General features: G+C 37.7%; 1 protein-coding gene across 1 annotated transcript in view; it reads right to left on the minus strand.

Annotated features, from left to right (window-relative positions):
* Positions 1-241: 241 nt before the first annotated feature.
* The window catches only part of LOC119795650 (coiled-coil domain-containing protein 178), a 31221-nt gene continuing 18445 nt past the window's right edge, over positions 242-13017 (minus strand). Inside the window, exons 19-21 of the mRNA XM_038303732.1 lie at positions 6859-6993; positions 1957-2047; positions 242-835 (exon numbers count right to left, since the gene is read on the minus strand). Coding sequence (XP_038159660.1) covers positions 1994-2047; positions 6859-6993 — 189 coding nt within the window. The 3' untranslated portion in view covers positions 242-835; positions 1957-1993. The remainder of the gene's footprint in view (positions 836-1956; positions 2048-6858; positions 6994-13017) is intronic.

Genomic DNA, 13017 nt, shown 5'->3' on the forward strand with positions numbered 1-13017 from the left:
ATAAGTCATAACAAAAGGAGAGGAGCAAAAATTCCTAGCATAATGAGATATATTTACTAAAGGTAGTTTGTGGCGCTTTGACGAGGCTAAAAGGATAAAACTATATAAGATTTACCAAAGGTGGGTGTAAAGACATCAAATTGGCTTTATACATCCAAGTTAACAAAGTTTTGGAGCAAGTAAGTGTCCAGAAAGCCTGAGGTGACAAAAACAAAATCATGCATGAGAATGAGGTCAGTCCATATGTAGTTGCAGCTTACTGACTTTTATTTCCATTTCATAAAGAGGGGATGTTATTTTCCCTTTTATCACAAAAATAAATATAGACAACATAAAATTAGAATAAGGAGCCTTGCCTAACAGTTTGTCTCATCCAATGAATATGGCTTATGTTTCTGTTCATTTGTAGAAATGAGCAGAAACATAACCATTCCTGTGTGCTTTAAGTGCCTCAAATAAAGTTTTACCTCAGTTGTTTTGATGCTACAGTGTCATCTTGCACTTCAAGTTCAGTTAATGTATTTCCTTTTTTGTTTGAAAAAGATAAAACAAACTTTATAGGTAGCGGAATTTTCTAAGTTTAGATTATTTTTCTAAATAAGTAGAAGTTCTTATTATATTTTACCATCAAAAACTAAAAGGTAAGGGTAATTAAAACAGATGTAAAGAAGAATTTCTTATGCTTGTAAGTTGCAAACAAAAGTAATAAAAGGGGATTTGCTAATCACTTGTGTAAAAAAGTCCAAAACCAGTTGTAAATGGTCATGTTTCAGTTATCTCTCCAGTTTTGTTGTGTTCACACTGCCCCCTTCTGCCTGACTGGTAGGTGAGGTGTCTGTAAAAACAACAACAAGCAAGAAGATCTCTGTCATTGCCAACAGAAAGGGTGACAACAGTATTTCTAAGAACTTCAGGTCGCTCACAATGATAGCTCTAACAAAACATTCCAGATTATATATATATATTTTCTAAATATGTTATTCTAAATATGTTATTTTGTTTTTCATATTTTGTTTGTAGCATTATCTTCAGTACATATTTTAAAATTTGCACATTTTTTAAAGCCATGGTTTACATTTGACTTTTGAGGTCTATATGAAGCAGGTGATGTTGTGGAGCACTGACATGTCTCTGGTTAAACACTATGAAACAAAATCAATTTCCTACAAGAACTAAATGTGATTCAGTTAAGATTCCAAATTGAAAACAGCGTTTCCCCAGGGTTCTTTAGAATGCCAGTGGATAGTGCGCACACAACATCCCTTTGTGCACACTATTTACCCCTGGATTGCTCCAGGCTAATGTCTCAATAATTTTCACTCCTTTCTCAGGTCCTTCCCACAAAGGACTTAACTAATGATCCATGGACAAAATGAAGCATTTAAATTTATTCATTAATCATTCATCTCCAGCTCATTGAAAATGCTAAACTTCCACAAAATTAAGATTGAATATTGAAAAGTGATTGAGGGAGACAGTTTTCAGTGGGTGAAGACGTTGGAGGAGAGTGGGGCGCCGTGACAAAAACAGGGTATTTTCCTCAGGACGACGGTCTCCACATGGAGGTGGTCAGTCTGGCTAAAGTGTACTAAGTGCTACTTAGGGTCATGGGGCTTCACTAGTTGTAATTAGATCTTGAAATCTGAAGAAGCGTAGAATTTCTGTCAACACTGCCTGTAATTATTCTCTTTTCCAATTAATGGTGACATAGATTAATTATCTGATGAGGCAAAGCCAATTGCAATCATTCACCCAGCTAAAATTAGATCAGTCCTGACAGCAGCATGAAAGTCACCTGTTTCATTGTTATGGATTTGCTGCAAGTGAAAAGTGGGGGGGGATAGTGAAGCATGCTAGGGTAAGTAAGTTGTCTGGTACAGGTGAATGTCCAATTACACTGCTACTTGAACTGGACGCATCTACTCATTCATTCCAACAGTATGTGGACTGGTTTACCTGTTCTTTCCAGTGTTACACTGGCCGTTAAGTCATCTCATATGGACTCTAGTAAAGCTGATAGGAGGGAAATTCTTTCTGACAACTTTTCCTGTTAAAACAAGAAAAAGACGGATAAATAACAACAGCAGGCCCATTTGTATAAGCACAGATTATGCTTAGTCCACATTTTGTGCACTGCTAAACAGGCTAGATGGACTTAGCAATATAGACCAACCACTGGAAATTGACCTTTCAACTCTAAAACACTACTCTGCTATTTTCTTCAGTTGATCAGCTTAAATGTATTATTTGTTCACTATTATCTCTTACTTTAGTCAAGATAAAGATTTTTTTTAAAGAATGCAGTTAGAAATTAGCACGCCCAAATTAACTAGAACTAGAAATTAGGTAGCCTTTTACAATATATTTTATCATTCTGCTTTCATTTATAAAAAACACAAACATCTGAAAACTTTCCATCTACAGCAAAATTCAGCACACATTTTCCAAGAAAGTATGACCAATATCCCAGCTTGTAACTAAGAAAAATTGTTTTTCTAAGATAAAAAAAATAGACCAAAAACATAGGGAACGTATGCATCTTTCATTATGGCAAACATAAACTTTTTTTTGTTTGGTTGCTCATCTCATTAAAAAAAATTTTTTTTTGTTTTTCTTTTCAATAATAAAAAAATCTAACCTTTTATTTCTGTTTATACCTTGAAATTCAAGATTTGATGCACGTGGATCTAAACCTAACATCTCCCATCGCTTGGCTTAACCTCTGCCTAAAAACCCTGATCCTAATTGGCTGTCTTCCTTTTCACATTAGCTATTGTTGGTTTATTCTTGGTGGCAAAACAGACCAGCTCTGTGGTCTTGTTTAAAGCCGTTTAAAAACAGCACTGTCCTCTGTATCTAGATGTGTCTGCTAGCCAAAGAAATATTTATAAGGAAACCAGGTATTTGAAAATACAGGCAGCTTCATTAGCAGCCAATACTGTAAATGTGTCAGAATTAAAAGGAACATCCTTGTTTTGATCTCAATGTGTGTTATCTCAAACGCTTATAGGGTTAGTAATGTTTGAATGCTTTATCAATATTTTTTTTTATGCTCATTCAACTTTTAGACTCAAAATTATGATTAGCTCATAAAGCTCCTCATTCATTCATCAAAATAATCTTCCTTTGACATATGAACGTCAAACAGGCTGTTGACTGGCTTTAATCAGTTAAACTCTTACACAAACTAGTTTAAAAACTAATACATGTGCCATACTTAATTATGTGCAGCTAAGTGGTACAACTGTTTGTCTTGTAAGGTATACATAAACTTAATAGTATTAGATGTTTTTTTTTCTACAATCATAGGTAAACTGTTCGATTAACCATAACATAAAAGCTACTTCTTTCTTTTCTATAAGTGCAGCTGTGAAAAATTCAATAGGAAGTTGTCATTAATGTTTCATATTTAATTTATTTTATTAATAAGTCATTAGACTGAACTAATGTTTATGAGACTGAGGGGGTTATGGACCTTGCAGTAACTTAAATGGTTGGCATTGGCTACAAGTGTGAGAGTAAAGTTACCAGCTTGTTCTTATTTTTGTAGGGAGGCAGAATAACGCTCCTGGTGAACCGTGTCCAGGTTCAATGCTCCTCTGCTTAAAAAACTTCAGCATCCAGTTTTTCTATTAAACTGCCTGGCAGTCAACTAGCTTGGGAATGTGAACCAGCCTGGCCATGCAGAAATTCTCTGACTAACAATTATATCAGAAACAGGATCTTGGATTACTGTCCCCTGGGACTGGGGCAGTGGGCGTCTGCTCCAATCATTACTGGCCATTCAACAAAGCTCTGCACTGCTCTCTGCTGTTAGCCATTGTCAATTATGCCATCCCTAGTGTAAACTTGCAGAACACAAAGCTGAACTGCCAGTTCTGGCAGGAGTTTGATGGCAGCCCACCACCCCTCCGATCCCACCCCCACCCACCCCAGGGTTCCTCAGCCTTCCTTCCCTCAAGCTAGTTATGAGAGAACTGCCATGTGGCGTCTGAAGGAGCAAACCTGACCTTTCTAATGTTTTGCTTGTGGGGTTAAGTGGACATGATGGATTAGTATAGGCCTCATCAGGACTCCGCCTGGTTTCACTCCTGCTGCAACCAGTATCAGTTCAATTCATTTCTTTACCGTTGCTTTGTTAGACAACAAAAATATTTATATTCTTGTCAATTTATTTCAGTACAAAATTTCAAGAGGTAATCAGCAAGGGTTTAAAATCTCTATAGTAGTATGTAGTACATTTATTCCTGTTCATAAACTCTCCAAGTGCCTTTCTTTAACCCCTTAGGGTTATTTTTCCTTGTGTATGTTATGGAAGATATTCCCTCTCCTGCAATCTTCTTTAGGAGCCAGTTTAAAGTGAGTGCTGCCTGCTCTGATGGAACCTGTGCTGAGCTGTGACGGGTGACGCTGCGGTGCGCTTGAATACACCAGCTCTTTTGTCCTTCACACTCTGCAGCTCCCTCATAGCTCCTCCCCCTGTGCCCCAATACTCCCTGCCTTGAGCAGCGATCTGCTGGGGCCTTTTGAGGCAGGGCTGCTGAGAAATAGCTGCTTCCTGTAATGTCTAGACTGGACTTCAAAAAACATGAAAGCCGTTGGAGATAAAACAGAGAAGGACACCTCTTAATAGAATCTGGTGTTCCACATCAGAATAACTCACTGTATAAGATACTTTCGATTTTGTAGGGTACTGCTGTTAGGATAAGATTAAGAAAAAAGTGGATGTAGATCATAGCATGGTTGCACGCCACCTGGCCCTATAGTATTGCTGGATAGGACATTTTATATAGATTCATCACTGTCCCTCTGTCCGCTTTGACCTCATCGCACATCACAGCACAGATTAGACACCGATTATCCTCTAATTGAGGATCCCTACTTTTCAACCTTGCAGAATATGCTGCAACTCTTGTGCAAGAGAGACAGAAGGTTATCTTATTCACAAAGATGAGGAAGTTGGAAGACATGAACATAATTCATGTAACGTGATTGTGCCTATATTTACAATAGCGTGAACAAAAAAACAGCTATGGCCAACAATAACAAAGAAATATTTGAGATAATTCATGCTCAGTGTCATGCAAACATATTCAGAAAATTTGAACCTTTTTAAATTTTGTCCTATTAAAAACAACCAAACTCAATAGGATTTTATGTTTCAGACCAATACAGAGCTGTACATACATGTAAACTGGAAAAATGTATGTCTTCTTTATAATATTTTTCATATGAATATCTTAAGTGTACCATGCACTAGTATTCACCCACCTGAGTAAATAAATGGAACTACCTTTTATGGCATTAAAAGATGCAGGTCTATGTGTCTGTGTCTTCACCAGCTTGGCAAATTTAGGTTAAACTGTTGCCTGGTTATTGATTGGGTGATAATAATACACAAAAAGATGTTAAGGGAATCTGTTCTGCTGACAAAAAAAAAAACTTTCCCAACTGTCCCATTCACCAACTTCCTTGTCTCTGCTGATGATATACATTATGTCAGCATGATGCTGCCACCACCATGTTTCACCGTACGGATGGCATGCTTACTAAATGTTTTTCTTCCATCTGACCAGAGATACTTCCTTGATGTTTGCAGCAATCATGCATGTACTTTATGTGCCAAACTAGTAGTTGCTGTGTCAGTAGATCATCTGCCCTGAGCTGTGGATCGTTGCAGCTCTCCCAGAGAAACCTAAGCTCTTAAGCTACTTGTCTGATAAACACACTCCTTTGTATGGTGTGATGTTGCAGCTTTATGGGTGGCTATAGCTCCACAGGTTTGCAGATATGTGACGCTCTTTTTTATGATGATGGACTGAACATTGCCTTCTAAGATGTTAAAGGTTGAGATATTTGTTTTTACTTTCTAATTCTGCTTTAATTTCTCCAAATCTTTATCCCTAACCTCCCTGGTGTGTTGCTTAGTCATGTTGAACTTCACAAACATTCTCCAACAAACCTACGAGGCCTTCACAGAACAGCTGTGTGATGAAATAACATTACACACCCAAAGGATACTTTTTATGAATTAGGTGACTTCTCAAGACAGTTGGTTTTACAGAATCGCATTTAAAGATATAAGGGAATGTTTGTTTTTGTTTTTTTTCTTACCGTACTTGTAACGGTTTTACATTCCACTTTGCAATTATGTCATGCTTTGAGGTCCATTAGTTCTCAAACCTAGTCCTAAAGTACGACTGCCCTGCATATTTTAGATGTCTCTCTGTTGAAGCACACCTGATTTAAATTATTGCATGACCTCTTCAGCAGCCTTCAAGTGCTGCAGGGGCATGTTAGTCATTCATTCATAAGTCAGGTATGTAGCAGCAAGGAGACATCTAAAACAATCAGGACAGAGGTAATATCAAATGAAATTCTATAGAAATTTTAAGATGCAGCATTTAAAAATGTGAAGGCTATCATAGGGGTGTGAATATTTTTGCAAGAGGGAGAGACTCTGACACACAAAAAAAATTAATACAGCTCCTCAGTCACACACATTATTCCATACATCAGTCTATGATTTGATAAGTGAAGGTATATACTGTAATGTAAGAGTAGTGCCTCTAATTGCACTATAGCACTGAGGCAGACGTTTTGGTAGATAATTGCCTGGCTGCTCTTGCTTGGAATAGAAGACACAAGGCAACTGACTAGCTGGATGAGGCTCAAACAATGCAAAGCATAACATGGAGTTACTGTAGTATGCATAAGAATATGCTACCATCTGTTAGCATACCTACACTGGGATGAATGTTGAATAAAAAAGATTTGCTATGCAAATGCATAGCGTAGATGGTGTCGCTTGCTGACCTGTTTTCTACACACACACTTAAATATATATATAAATAATACCTGGGCAGTTTTTATTTTCTGGGTGGTTTGTTGGGAGAGAGCCTGGCATCGGTCCAGTTCAGCCTGGCTGTCGAGGCTGCGTTGTTCTAAGTATTTTACCAAAACCTTGTGCATCCTCTTCTGCAACAAAGAGAGCTGGGGGGGAGAGAGGGCAGAAAAAAAGGAATTGGTAAGGCAGGAGAGGAAATTAATGGCAGTGTTCAAGAAGAATGATGGAGGGGAATAGAGAAAGCAGTCAATAGCCCATTCTGCAGTACACGGGCCTGACAGGAATTTCACAGTCTCTTGGTTTCTCTGCCCACTCGTGTGCACTCATCAGAATCCAGTCACATCTGGCTGCCAGGATGGGGGGTTAATTTTCTCTAAATGCTTCAGCAGTTTTGTTCTAGCCGAGGCAAACTCTGTGACTGCAAAGCTGATGAGTAAAATATTTCTACTTCACCCAGTTTAACTTTATACCAATCCCCTCAAGACATATTTTACACATACACACAAAGTCATGAACCCCCCACAGAAAGCAGAAATTATTCCCAGTCTCTTCGAAAGACATGCTGCTCGCTTTATTATTTGAACACAGTTTCAAGCAAAGAGGTTTAAATTCTGATAGATGCCATTGCCTTTCTCTCCCCCCTCCATCTCTACACTCCCTACAAAGCTTATCATTGCTTGGCAATGTGTTCCCTAGTGCATTGAAAACTAAAGAGAATTAGTTCAGTCATCAGCTCCTGAAGGAAAGACAATAACAAGAATGGTTTTAATGGTGTATCCTGTTAAAACCCAAGAGCTGAAGCCTCCACATAAACAGAGCAGTACTAACATCTACCCTCACTCATAAAGGGTTTCAAAAGGACATACATGCAAAAATATTCAAGTAATTTACATTTAAAGAAAAGTTACTCTCATACTATACCTGAAAAATTCTCCATAATGTCCTATTTGGTCATTTATCAGTAATGAAATATTTATTTTTGCTTTTTTTCCTGCATTGTGAATGAAATTAAGAAATAATACTAACAATGTTTAACTTTTGTACATTAAACTTTTTTTTTATGCTTTATTATGGACCTCAATTTATTGAGCTAAAAGTCCCGAGGATGATTGTTTAGATGAATTAAGCCATGGTGGTGATTATAATGAATTGAGCATATGGTAGTGGTACTTTGTGCATTCTGCTATGTTTGTGTACAGGAAATATAGGTTTGTGGTAGACAATGTATTGAGACGTCTATTTGTGGATGTAGACATCCTTGGAAATGATGGCAACAAAAACTGTGGGCTCCTGTGAGAGTAACAGCTTTTGTGATCAGGTTGGTGGTAAAAGGATAATTGTAAAAATTGTACTTTTTCAAAGGTAATGTCTAAACAACAGGCCTAATTATACCTCATTACATAATAAATTTGGCTAAAAATACCACAGTTTTACCAAGTTTTAGTGCAAAATATTTATGTTGGGAAGAAGACATTCTCCTGTGTTTCTTTAGGATCTCATTGATTTTTTTTTGTCGTTTTTTTTTTTATACATTTGTTACTTCCTTTATTATCAAAATGTAGCTTGATGTTTATTTTGATATTTATTAGTTATTCATTTGCTAAAATCTGGCTGCTACCTTGGCCAGGTGTCTCTTGTAAGACAGATTCTGAGTTTTAATGGGATTTCCTGGTAAAATAAAGGTTAAATCATCTCCCACTCGATGCCTCAGGTCAGCTGACCTGCTGTTCCTGGAGGTACTCAGGTCCAAAAGGAAGCTCAGAGCTTCAGCTTCAGTTGCTGCTACAAAATTTAATGCACTCCCCCTCCTCATTAGACAATATTCTTCACTCTCTATTTTTGTGTTTGTTTTTTGTTTTATTGTTTTCTATATGTTTTTATTTCTTCTAATTAATTTATTGACTTGTATTTGCTTTATTCCTTTAAATTTCTATGTTGTTTTTATACAACCTGGTATGTACAGCACTCTGTGTCAGCCGTGGTTGTTTTAAAGGGCTTTAGAAATAAAGTTAAGTTGAGTTGAATTAAAATTGAATTAAATAAGTGAAAAAAAATATCTAACTTCAAAAAAGGCTTTTACTAAAAAGCTAATTATTTATATAGCCTTGAATACAATATACAAATAATTTAATAATTTTATAAAGATGTTATCTATAGCCCTGCGATGGACTGGCGACCTGTCCAGGTTGTACTCCGCCTCTTGGCCGTAGACAGCTGGAGATAGGCACCAGCACCCCTCACGACCCCACTTGGGATAACCGTGACAAAAAAATGGATGGATGGATGGATGGATGGATGGATGGATGGATGGATGGATGGATGGATGGATGGATGGATGGATGGATGTTATATATAATATTTATTCAACAGTAATACATGTAAGTGTGAGATATGTACTTAGCATGGATGCTAACAATTATATGCTTACGCTCCCTTAGAGATAGGGCGAGAAGCTCGGTCATCCGGGAGGGACTCGGAGTAGAGCCGCTGCTCCTCCACGTCGAGAGGAGCCAGTTGAGATGGCTCGGGCTTCCGGTTAGGATGCCTCCTGGACGCCTCCCTGGTGAGGTGTTCCGGGCACGTCCCACTGGGGGGAGGCCCCGGGGAAGACCCAGGACACGCTGGAGAGACTATGTTTCTCGGCTGGCCTGGGAACGCTTTGGGGTTCCTCCTGAGGGGCTAGAAGAAGTGGCTGGGGAGAGGGAAGTCTGGGCCTCCCTTCTTAAGCTGCTGCCCCCACGACCCGACCCTGGATAAGCGGAGGAAGATGGATGGATGGATGGATGGATGGATGGATGGATGGATGGATGGATGGATGGATGGATGGATGGATGGATGGATGGATGGATGGATGGATGGATGGATGGATGGATGGATGGATGGATGGATGTTATCTATAATATTTATTTAACAGTAATGCATGTAAGTGTGAGATACATACTTAGCATGGATGCTAACAATTATATGCATCACTGGAAACATATAAGCTTGTAGAAGATCATCTGTATAAATATCACTAACACTGTATTTCTTTACATTAAGAGGCTGATGTCAAACTTTTTTATTTTATCATATTTGTTGGCTCATGTAAAAAAAAAAAATTACACGGATCCAGATGTAAAGTAGCACAGTGGAGACTCAAGAGTTCTATAATGATTAAGACAGCAAATTGTGGTGAGGGATTCAAAATTAAATTTAGTTTAGGTTGCCTATATGTACAACACACAGAGACCTTCACATTAACGGCACTGTTGGTTAGTATTAGTTACAACTAAATGCAATTTATTGTGAAATTATGCCTGACAAATTCTTAATCTCATTTAAATACTTAAAAAACATTTATGCAGTCAAATAAATGCTAAATATTCATTGTTATTCTTAATGCACTTTTCAAAGACTATATGACATTCAGGAACCTTAACTTATACACCAGAAGTAAACAGGAAGTATTTTTTGAGGTTTTTCTGAGTATAGATACAATGTGATAGAGAGGCCCATATCTACTAGCTGTTTTTTAAACTGGAAAAGACAAGAGTACCTCCCCACACAGGTAGGTTGTTCTATCACCTAGGTGACATGTACTGAACTATACCTCAAGCACCAGAATCAGAAAGCAAGAGAAACATGATATTTAAAGCCATGCATCCTCATATCTTCAGAATAAAATCTTACAAGAGTTTGGTAGGATATAGAGTAACATGTATATGCTGTAAAATCTGATGAAAGCTTGCTTACATTCATTTTAATCATTATTAGGAAGTATTGATTGATATTGTTTGCAATCAAGCAGTTATATAAAAATACTATGGGATATGTTGAAAACTCATTTGAAAGGTCTCGTTGAATACGAGGAGGAGTTAATAGCTATTAAAACACACAAGTATAAAGGATCCCTCACATGTGTACTTCTGCGTCCTCTCCTAAAAGACCCTGGCATTGTGCAATTCATTTACCTCGGTGCTTTATGTCATTATCTAAACAGAAAAATATAATCTTATTTACTAAGACTTGTATTAACTGTTACACATGATGCAATTAATACAGGGATATGTGACATTATAAAATAGAAAAGAAGTGTTTTTAAATTTTAATGTTTAAATCAGATTAAAAATAATGTGCCTTCCACATGTCTGATATGCTGTTGATCATAAGCTTGTTATAAAACTAAAATTAGGCACAAAACACAAGCCAAGAGGCTGCAGTGGAAGAAGTGTAAGGCTGAAACAAACAAAAATGGTGAAGGCTGAATCCGGAGTAAAAGAAAATTAGGCTTTGATCATGAGCGTGGAGAATCCTGTCCACAGGATTTTATTTTTGCATGCATTTTTCACTTGATAACATTCATGCAGTTAGATGAGGAATTGCTCAAGTAAAGGTATTAGTCATTTTTGGAACAAATAATATGTACAGGTGCTGGTCATAAAATTAGAATATCATGAAAAAGTAGATTGATTTCAGTAATTCCATTTAAAAAGTGAAACTTGTATATTATATTCATACATTACATACAAACTCATATATTTCAGATGTTTATTTTGTTTAATTTTGATGATTACAAATGACAACAAATGAAAATCTCAAATTCATCATATCAGAAAATTAGAATATTACTGAAGACCAATAAAAACAAAGGATTTATAGAAATGTTGGCCAACTGAAAAGTATGAACATGAAAAGTATGAGCATGTACAGCACTCAGTATTTAGTTGGGCCTCCTTTGGCCTGTATTACTGCAGCAATGCGGCGTGGCATGGAGTCGATCAGTCTGTGGCACTGCTCAGGTGTTATGATAGCCCAGGTTGCTCTAATAGTGGCTTTTAGCTCTTCTGAATTGTTGGGTCTGGTGTATTGCATCTTCTTCTTCACAATACCCCATAGATTTTCTATGGGGTTAAGGTCAGGAGAGTTTGCTGGCCAATTAAGAACAGGGATACCATGGTCCTTCAACCAGGTACTGGTAGCTTTGGCACTGTGTGCAGGTGCCAAGTCCTGTTGGAAAATGAAATCTGCATCTCCAAAAAGTTGGTCAGCTGCAGGAAGCATGAAGTGCTCTAAAACTTCCTGGTATGTGGCTGCGTTGACCCTGGACCTCAGAAAACACAATGGACCAACACCAGCAGATGACATGGCACCCCAAACCATCACTGACTGTGGAAACTTTACACTGGACTTCAAGCAACGTGGATGAAGTGCCTCTCTTCTTTTCCTCCAGACTCTGGGACCTTGATTTCCAAAGGAAATGCAAAATTTACTTTCATCAGAGAACATGACTTTGGACCACTCACCAGCAGTCCAGTCCTGTTTCTCTTTAGCCCAGGCAAGACGCTTCTGACGCTGTCTGTGGTTCAAGAGTGGCTTGACACAAGGAATGCGACAGCAGAAACCCATGTCTTTCATACGTCTGTGTGTGGTGGTTCTTGAAGCACTCACTCCAGCTGCAGTCCACTCTTTGTGAATCTCCCCCACATTTTTGAATGGGTTTTGTTTCACAATCCTCTCCAGGGTGCGGTTATCTCTCTTGCTTGTACACTTTTTTCGACCACATCTTTTCCTTCCCTTCGCCTCTCTATTAATGTGCTTGGACACTGAGCTCTGTGAACAGCCAGCCTCTTTAGCGATGACCTTTTGTGTCTTGCCCTCCTTGTGCAAGGTGTCGATGGTCGTCTTTTGGACAACTGTCAAGTCAGCAGTCTTCCCCATGATTGTGTAGCCTATAGAACTAGACTGAAAGACCATTTAAAGGCTTTTGCAGGTGGTTTGAGTTAATTAGCTGATTAGAGTGTGGCACCAGGGGCCATCAATTTTGAACCTTTTCACAATATTCTAATTTTCTGATATGATGAATTTGAGATTTTCATTTGTTGTCATTTGTAATCATCAAAATTAAACAAAATAAACATCTGAAATATATGAGTTTGTATGTAATGTATGAATATAATATACAAGTTTCACTTTTTAAATGGTATTACTGAAATCAATCTACTTTTTCATGATATTCTAATTTTATGACCAGCACCTGTATTTTTCATCGCAAGAGCAGTGTGTCTTCTTCTTGGTGTTATGGCTGTCATACGTAATTCTATTCCAGTTAAAAAGTGTCGAAAACTATAAAGATTAAAAAGTTTAATGCTGCAGGGTTGTCTCTCTTAACTAGTCAGGTGTGGATTTGA

This window comes from Cyprinodon tularosa, unplaced genomic scaffold (assembly GCF_016077235.1).
Source record: "Cyprinodon tularosa strain WSP-4 unplaced genomic scaffold, ASM1607723v1 ctg52, whole genome shotgun sequence".
NCBI lineage: Eukaryota > Metazoa > Chordata > Actinopteri > Cyprinodontiformes > Cyprinodontidae > Cyprinodon > Cyprinodon tularosa.